At 39.1% G+C, this 15,275-nt stretch overlaps 1 protein-coding gene across 2 annotated transcripts in view; it reads right to left on the reverse strand.

Annotated features, from left to right (window-relative positions):
* LOC133578320 (plexin-A1-like) overlaps positions 1-15,275 on the reverse strand; it is a 578,589-nt gene that overhangs the window by 244,125 nt on the left and 319,189 nt on the right. For both annotated transcript variants that reach the window (XM_061932661.1, XM_061932660.1), the window contains exon 9: positions 5,284-5,398. In XM_061932661.1, coding sequence (XP_061788645.1) covers positions 5,284-5,398 — 115 coding nt within the window. The remainder of the gene's footprint in view (positions 1-5,283; positions 5,399-15,275) is intronic.

The following is a 15,275-nucleotide window of genomic DNA, read 5'->3' on the forward strand; positions in this document are numbered from 1 at the left end:
GCCTACAGGAAGAACTGTACCAGTTGGGCCACAGAGAGCGCAACTAATGGATATGGCAGCTAGGACAAGGATGACGGATGACTCTGTGTGTGTGTGTGCGTGTGTGTGTGTGTGTGTGTGTGTGTGTGTGTGTGTGTAGTGTGTGTGTGTTCGGGCAATGCTTACTTAATGGGGACATGGCTCTGTTTACACAGTCACCTTTAGGGGACCTCTGACGGTATGGGGACACAAAAACAGGTCCCCTAAAGCATGTGCCGCGGCACATTTGTGTGCCGTGAGATATTGTCTGGTGTGCCGTGGGAAATTATGCAACTTCACCTAATTGGTCCAAAAAATATTTTTTGCAAATCAATAATCATAATAATGTGCCCGTTGTCTAATGCCTGTGCTGTGTAGAGCTCGGCAGGGTCATCTTGTAACACTCCATATCAGCAGGTAGTTCATTGCTTTGTAGAAGTCGGAACGCGTCGAGGATGGTTTTGTCGTGATCCCAATATGCAGAGCACCGCGTGCAGGTAAAAAGGTATGTAACGCTTAAACCAAGTCCCGCTAGGAAAAGGCACTGAAGCATAGGGATGGCTATGTAAAACAAAAGTAAAACTGAACTGGCTACAAAGACAACACAAAACAGAATGCTGGACGACAGCAAAAACTTACAGCGTGTGGAGCAAAAACGGCGTCCGCAAAGCACATCCCGTACACGACATGACAATCAACAATGTCCCCACAAAGAAGGATAGCGTACGCTAGAGATGCGCGGTTTGCGGACACAACCGCGGAGTCCGCGGATTATCCGCGGATTATCCGCGGGTCGGGCGGTTGAAAAAAAAAAAAAAAAGATTTTATCCGCGGGTCGGGTCGGGCGGTTGAAATAAAAAAAAATTAGATATTAAATAGATTCAGGCGGGTGGCAGTTAAACCAATTCGGAAATATATATATACAGGTAAAAGCCAGTAAATTAGAATATTTTGAAAAACTTGATTTATTTCAGTAATTGCATTCAAAAGGTGTAACTTGTACATTATATTTATTCATTGCACACAGACTGATGCATTCAAATGTTTATTTCATTTAATTTTGATGATTTGAAGTGGCAACAAATGAAAATCCAAAATTCCGTGTGTCACAAAATTAGAATATTACTTAAGGCTAATACAAAAAAGGGATTTTTAGAAATGTTGGCCAACTGAAAAGTATGAAAATGAAAAATATGAGCATGTACAATACTCAATACTTGGTTGGAGCTCCTTTTGCCTCAATTACTGAGTTAATGCGGCGTGGCATGGAGTCGATGAGTTTCTGGCACTGCTCAGGTGTTATGAGAGCCCAGGTTGCTCTGATAGTGGCCTTCAACTCTTCTGCGTTTTTGGGTCTGGCATTCTGCATCTTCCTTTTCACAATACCCCACAGATTTTCTATGGGGCTAAGGTCAGGGGAGTTGGCGGGTCAATTTAGAACAGAAATACCATGGTCCGTAAACCAGGCACGGGTAGATTTTGCGCTGTGTGCAGGCGCCAAGTCCTGTTGGAACTTGAAATCTCCATCTCCATAGAGCAGGTCAGCAGCAGGAAGCATGAAGTGCTCTAAAACTTGCTGGTAGACGGCTGCGTTGACCCTGGATCTCAGGAAACAGAGTGGACCGACACCAGCAGATGACATGGCACCCCAAACCATCACTGATGGTGGAAACTTTACACTAGACTTCAGGCAACGTGGATCCTGTGCCTCTCCTGTCTTCCTCCAGACTCTGGGACCTCGATTTCCAAAGGAAATGCAAAATTTGCATGGTTGGGTGATGGTTTGGGGTGCCATGTCATCTGCTGGTGTCGGTCCACTCTGTTTCCTGAGATCCAGGGTCAACGCAGCCGTCTACCAGCAAGTTTTAGAGCACTTCATGCTTCCTGCTGCTGACCTGCTCTATTTTTTGTGTGGTCCCCTTTATTTAGAAAAGTACCGAAATAATTGTAGTACCGGTACCAAAATATTGGTATCGTTCCAACTAGAGATATCCGATAATGGATTTTTTGCCGATATCCGATATTCCGATATTGTCCAACTCTTAATTACCGATTCCGATATCAACCGATACCGATACATACAGTCGTGGAATGAACACATTATTATGCCTCATTTTGTTGTGATGCCCCGCTGGATGCATTAAACAATGTAACAAGGTTTTCCAAAATAAATCAACTCAAGTTATGGAAAAAAAAAAAATGCCAACATGGCACTGCCATATTTATTATTGAAGTCACAAAGTGCATTATTTTTTTTTAGTGGGTGGTGTATATTGTAGCGTCCCGGAAGAGTTAGTGCTGCAAGGGGTTTCTGGGTATTTGTTCTGTTGTGTTTATGTTGTGTTACGGTGCGGATGTTCTCCCGAAATGTCATTCTTGTTTGGTGTGGGTTCACAGTGTGGCGCATATTTGTAACAGTGTTATAGTTGTTTGTATGGCCACCCTCAGTGTGAAATATGAAATCCTCCTAGCCTGCTGTGCTCAGTATAGCTCAGTTTTTGTTTACTTTTGTTTTCTCCCGTCATCACCGCCGTCCTTCGCCCCTCTGGCCTATAAGAGTGCGCTGGCCAGCGCTCTCCTCGCGTCCTGCAGACGGGCGCACTAATCCTCTAACGTGGGCTCGGTGTGGCGTGAAAGACTCGGCCCGTGTGCTGCTTCAGATAACGGCCGATGCTCGGCTTCAGCGTGCTCGTGCTGGCGACTCTGTGCCGCCCCGGGTTGAGAGGGGAGATAAAGGCGGAGGTAATTGGATAAAAGGTTGAGCAATTAATAAAGGCCGGTGTAACAGGCCGGCCTGAATCAGTGCAGAGATGAGTCGGAGAGTACACATGAGGGGACATCGTAGCAGTGAGCGCCATCAGAGAGATAAGACCTTGCAAGGCATGGCTGTCAGTCAGCCGGGAGACAGATATATTTACAAGGCGATGGAAAAGATACACTGGGAAGAAAAATATGCACAACTTACGGTAAAATACTAGCAGCTGCCAGGAATTCACCGAACAAAATAGAGCCACTATTAGGGATGATGTTTGATAAGAAATTATCGAGTTCGAGCCCATTATCGAATCCTCTTATCGAACCGATTCCTTATCGATTCTCTTCCAGATAGGTTGTTGTATATGGAAAAAAACACACAATATTTGCTTTAACAAAAGCTCACTTTTATTTTATAAGAAAAAAATAAAATAAATAAATAAATATTGACTGTTACCCCCCCTAAAATAAAAAAAAATAAAAAAATATTGACTGTTGTTACCCAAAGTATATTAAGTGGGATTTTTCAGAAAAACAACCTGTCTCTGTGATCACTATAGGTGTATAAATAATAAAATAGTGTTAAATAAAATCAGTCCCTTGGGCACAAAACTGAAAATAATACAGCTCTCCAAAAAGTGCACTTCTGTTGCTATTGGAACATACTAACTCATACTTGCCAACCTTGAGACCTCCGATTTCGGGAGGTGGGAGGTGGGGGTTGGGGGTGGGGCGTGGTGGGAAGGGGCGTGGCTAAGAGGGGAGGAGTATATTTACAGCTAGAATTCACCAAGTCAAGTATTTCATATATATATATGTATAAGAAATACTTGACTTTCAGTGAATTCTAGCTATATATATATTTATTTTATTTTATTATATATATATATATATATATATATATATATATATATATATATATATATATATATATATATATATATATATATATTTGTCTTAATAAGATTATCCAAAGAAATAGTGCTCGATACCGTGGTAGAGCGCAATATATGTATGTGTGGGAAAAAATCACAAGACTATTTCATCTCTACAGGCCTGTTTCATGAGGGGTTCCCTCAATCATCTCCTGATGATTGAGGGAACCCCTCATGAAACAGGCCTGTAGAGATGAAATAGTCTTGTGATTTTTTCCCACACATACATATATATATATATATATATATATAATTAAAATAAATACTTGAATATCAGTGTTCATCTATTTACACATATACACACACATAACACTCATCTACTCATTGTTAAGTTAAGGGTTGAATTGTCCGTCCATGTTCTATTCTCTGTCATTATTTTTCTAACCATGCTGAACACCCTTTCGCAGGTACCCAGAAAGGTTTCGAGTACCACCAAAAAAACTGAATCTCTGAAGACAGTATAAAAATCTGTGTTAAAGGTGTACAAATACTGTTTGTATAATAAGCATGTTATTGTTTACAAATGAGGGTTAAGAGTTCAGTACTAAAAAAAAGAAAAGAAAAAAAAAGAATGTGGCTTAAGTACAGTTTTTTAATTGAGCTGCTGCATTTTTTGGTTGGGTTGTTCCAAGCTGCTGTTTTGAGGCATGTTAAAACAAATAGCATAATAATGTGTTCATTCCACGACCGTATATATCGGTTGATATCGGAATCGGTAATTAAGAGTTGGACAATATCGGAATATCGTCAAAAAAGCCATTATCGGACATCTCTACTTTTAACCCAATTAGTTCGAAATGACATCATCTCCCACAGTGGTTGAAAAACACTGCAGTAGAGTATTTACAAATTAATTGTACAACGTTTCAGTATTTTCACAGTAAAGTTGTGCTTTCTATGTATTACAACCATCATCATTTAGGTTATCTACAGATTCTTGGTTTGCAGGAATGAACTGCATTCATTATTTGTAAATGTATGCTGTTTTACTGTTGCTATTTTACTGTTATTTTACAATTAATTTCCATTGTTTGTACGGTCATGTTTTTAAAGTGTGTGATTTGGGATGCATTATTTCCTGGGGGAAAAAAAAACAAGTCTTTATGTACATTGTTAATATCTCTGCATACATTAGAGCAGTTGTTGCACAATTGTTATGCTCGCCATGTCGCCCGCCCAAGCGAGCATTCAGCACCACTCTTATTAGCTCTTATGCTAATGAAGCATTTGGTTATGGAGAAAAACCCAGCAGTATTTGCATGGACGTTCATTCATTCATTCATTCATTCATTCATCCCCCAGCCTGTTTATTGCAGCCACCAAAGTATCAGTGCACACTGATATCCTGCAGCATGTACACACACCCCAGGCTAAAAGGAAGGAGGTATCGCTGCGTGCATCGGAAAACAACGTGTGCTAATAAATCCATGTATTGTATTATAGAAGCGGGAAAAGATCATGAGGTGATCCCTGCGGGATAAGACACGACGTGTTGCCACATCAAGAGGAAATGTGACGCCAAACAAATGACTTCCACACACCCGTACGGCGAGACCATCGCCCGAGCGAAACTCACCTCCGAGACGTTGACGCGGCCCTCTTGGAAGGAGCAGTCGTTGGCGTTCTGGGTGCACATGTGGCGGTACTTGCACCAGTAGCACGGGAAGGAGCCGTTGACGCAGGAGAGGCAGCTGGAAGACAGAAGAAGGTTGGACGTTCAGACATGTGAGCAATCCTCTGAGGGGTGGAAAAAAAGGGGAAAACTGACAAATATTGTGATCGGCACAAAGTGCTGCCATGTGAGCCCCGAAAGGAAATTCTGAAAATCAAGATTATGCTCCCTGCAATTGGGGATGGCGTGGCGTAATTGGGGGAGTGGCCGTGCCAGCAACCTGAGGGTTCCTGGTTCGATCCCCACCTTCTACCAACCTTGTTACGTTCGTTGTGTCCTTGAGCAAGACACTTCACCCTTACGTGATATATATATATATATATTTATATATATAAATATATGGTAACACTTTAGTATGGGGAACATATTCACCATTAATTAGTTGCATATTAACATGCAAATTAGTAACATATTGGCTCTTAATTAGTCATTAAGTACTTATTAATGCCTTATTCTGCATGACCTTATTATACATGGGGAACATATTCACCATGACTAACCCTAAACCTCTAATGCCAACCCTAACCCTAACCATTTTTTTATACCTAACCCTAACCTTAACCCTAACCTTCTAATCCTAGCTAACCCTAACCCAATAACTCTAAATTAAGTTTCTGTTACTTAGAATATGTTCCCCATACTAAAGTGTTACCATATATATATATATATATATATATATATATATATATATATATATATATACAGCACTTTGGTTACCCCTGTGGTAAATTTTAAATGTGCTTTATAAATAAAGTTGATTTGATTTGATTTTATATATATATATATATATATATATATATATATATATATATATATATATATATATATATATATATACTCGTTGGGAGTTTCCTCCTCTCCCAGCTCGCTAGCCTCAATCTGAACCTTGGTATTTACCGTGATGACGGACTGGCAGTGTGTCGCGCCTCGCCAAGGAGCAGCGAGAATACCAAGAAGCGCATATGCCAAATTTTCAAAGAGAACGGCCTACGGATCACGATTGAAGCCAACAAGCAAACCGTCAACTTCCTTGACGTCACTTTCAACCTGAGAAATAACAGCTACCAACCATTCACGAAACCCAACACAACACTCCAATACGTGCACCATGACAGCAACCACCCACCCACCACCACGAAAAGAATACCTACCGGAATTAATAAAAGGCTATCGATGCTGTCATCTAGCAAAGCTGAATTTGACCAAGCAACCCCCCCGTACCAAAAAGCCCTTGATGAAAGCGGATACAATTTCACCCTCACCTATGAACCCATGCCAGGAAACCAGCCAAAAAAGAACAGAAAACGAAACGACATCATCTGGGACAACCCCCCATACAGCAAAAACGTCTCAACTAACATTGGACACAAATTCCTCAATCTGATTGACAAACACTTTCCCAAAGACAACACCCTAAGAAAAGTATTCAACAAGAACAACATTAAATTGAGCTACAGCTGTATGAACAATATACGACAAATCATCTCAAACCACAACAAAACAATTGCAAATGAGCCGTCGGCCCCCGGACAGAGCGACTCCAAAACCAACAAAGGCTGTAACTGTCGAAAGAAACCTGATTGCCCTCTCAACGGGGGGTGCTTACAAACATCAGTTGTCTACCAATCTAAGGTAATACGCAAGGACATTAACACATCCGACACATATGTAGGATTAACCGAGGGAGAATTCAAAACCAGATGGAACAATCACAAGGCTTCTTTCAGGAACCAAAACCTGCGGAATACCACAGAACTCAGCAAACACATTTGGGACCTCAAAGACAATAATGTTGAATATTCAATAACATGGCAAATTCTTGCATCCAGCACACCTTACAATAGTGGTAATAAAAGATGCAACCTATGCTTGAAAGAGAAACTGTTTATTATTTACCGTCCAGACCTGTCATCCCTCAACAAGCGCAGCGAAATTGTAACAGCATGCCGCCACAGACGGAAACACCTCCTAGGTAACACATGAGCCAATCACCACGCCCCTACGCCAGCCTGTACCCACCCACTCTGTGCCCTATACAAACCATGGTATGTGAATGCTCCCATTAAAATCTCCTGATGATTGAGGGTACCCCCCCTCATGGAACAGGCCTGTAGAGATGAAATAGTCTTGTGATTTTTTCCCCCACACATACATATATATATATATATATATATATATATATATATATATATGTATGTATGTATATATGTATATATATATAATATATATCCACTGGCTTGTCTAATCCTCTGCATCCATCCGAGCCTTCCTGCTGGTGCTTCCATGGCTTCATGCCTTCCATTTTGGCCCTTTTTTTAAAAGCTCCGCTCCTATTCTTTTGTCTAGAGCTCCCCTTTCATCCGTGGGGCTATAGTGCTCCCCTCACTTTTAATGCACCTTCTCTCCCAGGCAGAGGCGAGGTGCAGATGGACGGGCTGAAAGAACACCATGGGAGAAAGGAGAGGGTGGGGGGGAAAGATCAAAAGCAGGTGGATTTCCCTGATGGAGGTGGAGACGGCAGGTATGAGGGGGTAACGATGTAGCCTGCGGGTGTGGGAGAGGGAGGAAATACTGCCTGGCAGCTGGAAGTGTGTGTTCACATGTGAGGGGACACCGTGACAGCTCCAAGTGTGCTGTTCATCAACACGGCTTCAGGTTATTGGCCTCTCTCTGCCCCCGAGACGCATTACGCCACATAGAATCTCATTGCCATGCAAAGCCACGATCCGGTGTAACCGCGAGGAGTCTACAAATGTAACGCTTTCCTTTTATTGCCCAGCGCTGTTAAGCCTTTTGTTTCAGTTTGATTTGTTTTTGCATTCAAGGAATTCATGGCGGCCCGTCAGCGTCTTCCGTTTGGCCAGCGAGACTTCATACAGAATCTGGTTTTCAAGTTTGTTAAATATCTAACTACATCAAGGGTGCTCATTACGTCGATCGCGATCTACCGGTCGATCTCGGAGGGTGTGTCAGTCGATCACCAGCCAGGCATTAAAAAAATAGTCCTAAAAATGAGCGATCATAAATCTTCACTATGACGTCACTTTCGTCACTTGATTGACATTCACGGCACCCGAGGGTCTTCTGAGATGACGCTGGCTGCTGCCAGCTCATTAAAATTACCGACTGGAAGGCGAGAAACGCTTTATTTCAACAGACTCTGGCGCCGTACCTGTCGTCAAAACTCCAAAGACCGACTGCACAGTTGCACAATAAAAGCTCTGCTTCATCCTGCCTGCGCTAACAAAATAAGAGTCTCAGAAAGCTGGCGTGCACAAGCTAGAAAGCTACGGAGTTTGCCGACAATGTATTTCTTGTAAAGTGTATACAAAGGAGTACGGAAGCTGGACAAATAAGATGCCAAAAACCAACCACTTTCATGTGGTATTGGACAGGAAGGAGGACTTTTTTTCTCCTCCATTCGAAAATGCGGACGTTATCAGCACTACTGTCTGATTCCAATCAATGCAAGTGATCAGAATCAGGTAATACACCAACTTATATTATTGTCTTCATGAAAGAAAGGAATCTATATGTGTTAAACATGCTTGTATTATCTTTAACCACCTTTAACTTGTTAACAATATTAACTATATGTGTTAAACATGCTTGTTTTATCTTTAACCACCTTTAAGTTGTTAACAATATTAACTATTTGTGTTAAACATGCTTGTATTATTTCTAACCACCTTTAACTTGTTAACAATATTAACTATATGTGTTAAACATGCTTGCATTATCTTTAAACACCTTTAACTTGTTAACAATATTAACTATATGTATTAAACATTCTTGTATTATGATTAAACACCTTTAATTTATTAACAATATTAACTATTTGTGTTAAACATGCTTGTATTATCATTAAACACCTTTAACTTGTTAACAAAAACATATATTTCATAAATAAGTAAATATAAATGATATATATAAATGAGGTAGATCCCCACGACTTGATCAATTGGAAAGTAGCTCGCCTGCAGAAGAAGTGTGAGCACCCCTGAACTACATGATTGCCGCTAATTAGCCACCACTTGTTGGGGAACGTGAGTGTTACAATAATTATGTGTAAGTTATCACACAACTCTTATGCTTTTTATTTTTTTCTGTCTTGCCTCTGGTGAGGGCGGTCGCATGACCCCCCTCCCCCACCCCACGCCTTCACCACCGCTTGTTTCCCCTCGGGCGTGATGGTCGGATGACAGCGCTTCATAGCAGCGGTCGCCTTCCAGGGCCCCAACTTTTCCGCTCCCTCTTCTCCCAGCTTGCTCTCTTTGTTTTTGTCTTGTCTGAACTTTTTTGAAGCCTCTTTCTTTGCGCTGTCCTCAATTTGAGAGCACCCAGCATGGACGAATAGAACAGACAAGTCATTGTTTTGTCTGCTCGCGGAAAACAAACATCCTAATCTACGATTTGACTCCCTCGAATGGCCTTGACGCTGTGAAAACAGGACCAGGCTGTTCTGAAAAACACCCCCGAGGACACCTCAATGATGGACGCTTTTGACCTCACTCCCTGCGAATTTGTCGTGATTAAATGTAACGTGTTTATGTGTGCATGACATGAAGGTTTTTTTCCCAGTCTAGATTGTATTTTTTTACTCATCTTTTTCCCCAGCCTTTTACCTTTTTCCCATCTTTTACGGGGCGTTCCTGTTTGTCTAATCTTGAACGGGTTTGTGCTGGAAACAAAGTTCCGTTGTACTTGTGCAATGACAATAAAGACCTATCTGATCTGATCTGATCTGAAAGGCCGTTGTTATAGTCTTTATCAATTGTGCTGAAGTTGTACTTTTCTATCTGTGCAAAGGGACAACTTGCAATCCAAGATTGCAGTCGTCTCTTATCAGTGTTTGTGTCCAGAACATCGAGTACCGTGACGCAGACAAAACAGAGATATCACGAGTGACAACACATTTGCATTTCTGAATAATCATATATTGTGTCTAACTGGGGCTGCTGAAATGACCCCCCCTTCCTTCAGAAGCAGCCTCAGTGATGTAACCAGGGACCTCCCAAATAAATAGAGGAGCACGTGGGACTGGACCTTAGAGCGTGGGTTGAATCTGTAACCAAAACGTCTCTCCTCATTGAGCCAAATTGAACTCTGTCTCTGCATGATTCCTTGCTTCTTGTCTGTTTAATAGATGTCATCAGTGTGTGAACCTGACAGTGAGTAAATCAGGTCAATGACTAGGAATTGCGCATAGAACTGCATACAGCATTTATTTATATTAATCAAACAACCTCCCCTAGTCATGGTGCAAAAAAAAAAAAATGCAACCAAAAACACCAACAACAAAAAAAGCAACCAACACGAAAATGCCCAAACTCAATAAGTAAATCAAAATTGCACATATATATATATATATATATATATATATATATATATACATATATATATGCATATATATATATATACATATATATATATATATACATATATATATATATATATACATACATATATATACATACATATATATATATATATATATACACATATATATATATATATATATATATATATACATATATATATATACATATATATATATACATACATATATATACATACATATACATATATATACACATATATATATATATATATATATATATATATATATATATATATATATATATATATATATATATATATATATATGTGTATATATATATATGTATGTATATATATGTATGTATATATATATATATGTATATATATATATATGTATATATATGTATGTATATATATATATGTATATATATATATATATATATATATATATATACATATATATATATATATATATATATATATACATACATATTTTTTGTTGGTTGCAAAAAAATGCAACCAACACGAAAATGGCCAAACTCAATAAGTATATAAAAATTGCACATATATATATATATATATATATATATATATATATATATATATATATATATATATATATATATACATACATATTTTTTGTTGGTTGCAAAAAAATGCAACCAACACGAAAATGCCCAAACTCAATAAGTAAATTAAAATTATATATATATATATATATATATATATATATATATATATATATATATATATATATATATATATATATATATATATATACATACATATTTTTTGTTGGTTGCAAAAAAATGCAACCAACACGAAAATGCCCAAACTCAATAAGTAAATTAAAATTATATATATATATATGTATATATATATATATATATATATATATATATATATATATATATATATATATATATATATATATATATATATATATATATATATATAGTTACTATACTATACCAAATTATTTAAGCCCAATGCAGCCCCCAAGTCAAAAGGTTTGGACACTTATTGCAAATGTAATAAAACACAGCATTTAATAGAAAAGGTACATGAACCTAGACTAAAAGCAATAAAATGACAAATGTTTAACCTGCATGCTGATTTGTATTGGATCACATCAAACTGGCTTGGAGCAGCAATCAGGAGACAATTTAACCCTTTCCACTTAAAATGAGGGCTGTAACTCCCCAGCTAGGAAATGAAGGCTGTATACAAATCCATCAAACCTCGACGTGGATTCATTTGGATCTATTAGGGCCCGCTCGTTTGTGAGGTGCGCACTTTAAGCAATCGTTTCCAGCCCAGACCCCCTCCTTTTGAGCAAGATCAGAAGCTGGGGCTTAATTCAATCCCACTGCCGCTTTAATTGACCAATTTAGCATTGTGCTGAGAGAAGCTGTCCATTTACAATGAGGGATGAGCAGCTCAGGACATAGCAAGCCTCTTAATACCACACAAGAGCAAATTGGAGATTCATCAATGTTGCCAACGACAGGAGGAAATGAGTCCGACATGCTAGGTTAGCTTAGCACAAAGTCCTTGGATCAGAAGAAATAAAAAAAGAGGATTTGTTATAGATCAAGACTCAGATTAAATCCAAATCGCAAGATGAGTAAAAAAAGTATTAAAATGAGCTAAAAAAATGTAATGAAAGAAATTGCTGTTCTAAATGTGTCCACTGGATGTCGCAATAGTAATTCAGTTAGGCAAGCAAACGGTTTAAACCAAGGCCACGTAAGGGCATACTTGCCAACCCTCCCGGATTTTCCGGGAGACTCCCGAAATTCAGCGCCTCTCCCGAAAACCTCCCGGAAGAAATTTTCTCCCGAAAATCTCCCGGAATTCAGCGGGAGCTGGAGGCCACACCCCCTCCAGCTCCAGAAGAACGAGACCGTAGTCGAAGAGCGCAGGGGAGACACTTCTCCAGGGCCGATGTATGCTCGGGGCAACACCCTTCACCTTACCCGGCAGTAGGTCTCCACAGCGGACGACTTTAGGGTGAATGATGAGTCCAGCGATTAGTTGCAAATCTTGCTTTATTGATTGCTTGCACACAGCCAATCCAACACAAAACCAACTAGTCCCTCCCCGCACTCACGCTACCGCTCCCTCTCTTCTCTCGCCCACACACTCACTGACGTCACTCACCTCACATGCTGTCACCTATTAAAGGGCCACACACACACATACTCTACTCTCATAACACACAGTACAGTTAGTAGAACAACTGTGTTTTCATTGCTGTGTATTTGATAGGTGCCATTGCCCCGGAATTGTATTGCATTGTACTTTCAAGTACAACAATGAGTAGATGAGTGTTATGTGTGTGTATATGTGTAAATAAATGAACACTGAAATTCAAGTATTTATTTTATTTAAATATATAATAAAATAAATAAATATACTGTATACATAGCTAGAATTCACTGAAAGTCAAGTATTCCATACACATATATATACATATATATATATAAATATATATATATACATACACATATATACATACATATATATATATATATATGAAATACTTGAGTTGGTGAATTCTAGCTGTAAATATACTCCTCCCCTCTTAACCACGCCCCCCACCCCCACCTCCCAAAATCGGATGTCTCAAGGTTGGCAAGTATGCGTAAGGGGTCCGCATCCTCCAGGATTCCACGGACTTCTTTTGTGATTGTTGCAACTTAAAATCCCTGATTTCAAGGTAGTTTTTTTATTTCTTCACAAAAAAAGTATATTGTTTTTCCCGAAAGTGGTTTAAAAATAACTAAATAAGTCGCAGTTTTTTTCATAGTTTGGCCGGAGTTGGGACTTATACTCAGGAGCGACTTATGTGTGAAATTATTAACACATTAGCGTAAAATATCAAATAATATTATTTAGCAGCGACACCGAGGAAAAAGATTTCATGGGATTTAGCGATTAGGAGTGACAGATTGTTTGGTAAACGTATAGCATGTTCTATATGTTATAGTTATTTGAATGACTCTTACCATAATATGTTACGTTAACATACCAGTTGCTTATTTATGCCTCATATAACGTACACTTATTCAGCCTGTTGTTCACTATTCTTGATTTATTTTAAATTGCCTTTCAAATGTCTATTCTTGCTGTTGGCTTTTATCAAATACATTTCCCCAAAAAATGCGACTTATACTCCAGTGCGACTTATATATGTTGTTTTCCTTCTTTATTATGCATTTTCGGCCGGTGTGACTTATACTCCGGAGCAACTTATACTCGGAAAAATACGGTATATTGATTTTTTTTTTGTTTTTGTTTTTTTTTAATTAATCAATCCAACAAAACAATACACAACAATACCATAACAATGCAATCCAATTCCAAAACCAAACCCGACCCAGCAACACTCAGAATAGCAATAAACAGAGTAGGGATGTCCCGATCCAGGTTTTTGCACTTCCGATCCGATACCAATATTGTTTTTGCACTTCCGATCCGATACCCATACTGACCGATACTGGCCTATCCGAGCATGTATTGAAGTTTAAAGTTATTTAGCCTACTTAGTTGTCAGAATCATGTTGAAAAGGGTTTTAGTACTCTTGATAACAACTAGCCAGCTGAATTAGGGGAGTTTGAATAATACACAATGGTTGGTAACAAGAAACTGACCTGTTTATTCAAGGATAAACACAAAATAGACAAAATTATACATGACAAACAGAAATGGCATCATTGAACTAGGGCTGGGCGATATGGCCTTTTTTTAATATTGCTATATTTTAAGGCCATGTCACGATACACCATATATATGTGGATATTTTGCCTTAGCCTCGAATGAACACTTGATGCATATAATCACAGCAGTATGATGATTCTATGTGTCCACATTAAAACATTCTTCTTCATACTGCATTAATATATGCTACTTTTAAACTTTCATGCAGAGAAGGAAATCACAACTAAAAAAATCACTAATTTTTTCATACGGTGTTGATGTGGAAATGTTTGCCTCGGCATTTTGATGGTGTGGACGTGTGGCACCGAATGGAGATAAGCGTCTTGACAGACGTTACAATATTTGAACAATGATGACGAAAACTGTTTTCTCTGTCGTGTCCGTGTGTCGAAAATTGTTATGTGCTTATTTTTTTATTTGATTTTGTGCGTGGCACAGATTTGCCGTGCGCAATTGCACAGGCGCGCACCTTAGAGGGAGCGTTGCTAGCACGGCTGCGCTAGCATCACAGCTAACGTTAGCCATGCTACCTCTCTGCTCGGGGAGGACGTATACGTATGTGACGTATGACGTGACAGTATGTGACGTGTGTAAGAAGGTGCGCTCGCTGTCTGTGAGAGGGAGACACAGGAAAGAGTGAGAAGAGCCTGTCGTGTAATGCCAGCAGCTAAAAGCAACTGCGTGAGAATCCACAGACCTGTGGATGTGTTGAAGGTGTGCTGGAAAATGCGGAACGGAAATTAGGGAGCAGCAGAAAAGTGGAATGTATTATTTAGATAGGTGCGTTGGAAACCACGGACCGGAGTTTTTTTTTAAAACTGGAGCTGGATCG

Source organism: Nerophis lumbriciformis, linkage group LG38, assembly GCF_033978685.3.
Source record: "Nerophis lumbriciformis linkage group LG38, RoL_Nlum_v2.1, whole genome shotgun sequence".
In the NCBI taxonomy this organism is placed as follows: Eukaryota; Metazoa; Chordata; class Actinopteri; order Syngnathiformes; family Syngnathidae; genus Nerophis; species Nerophis lumbriciformis.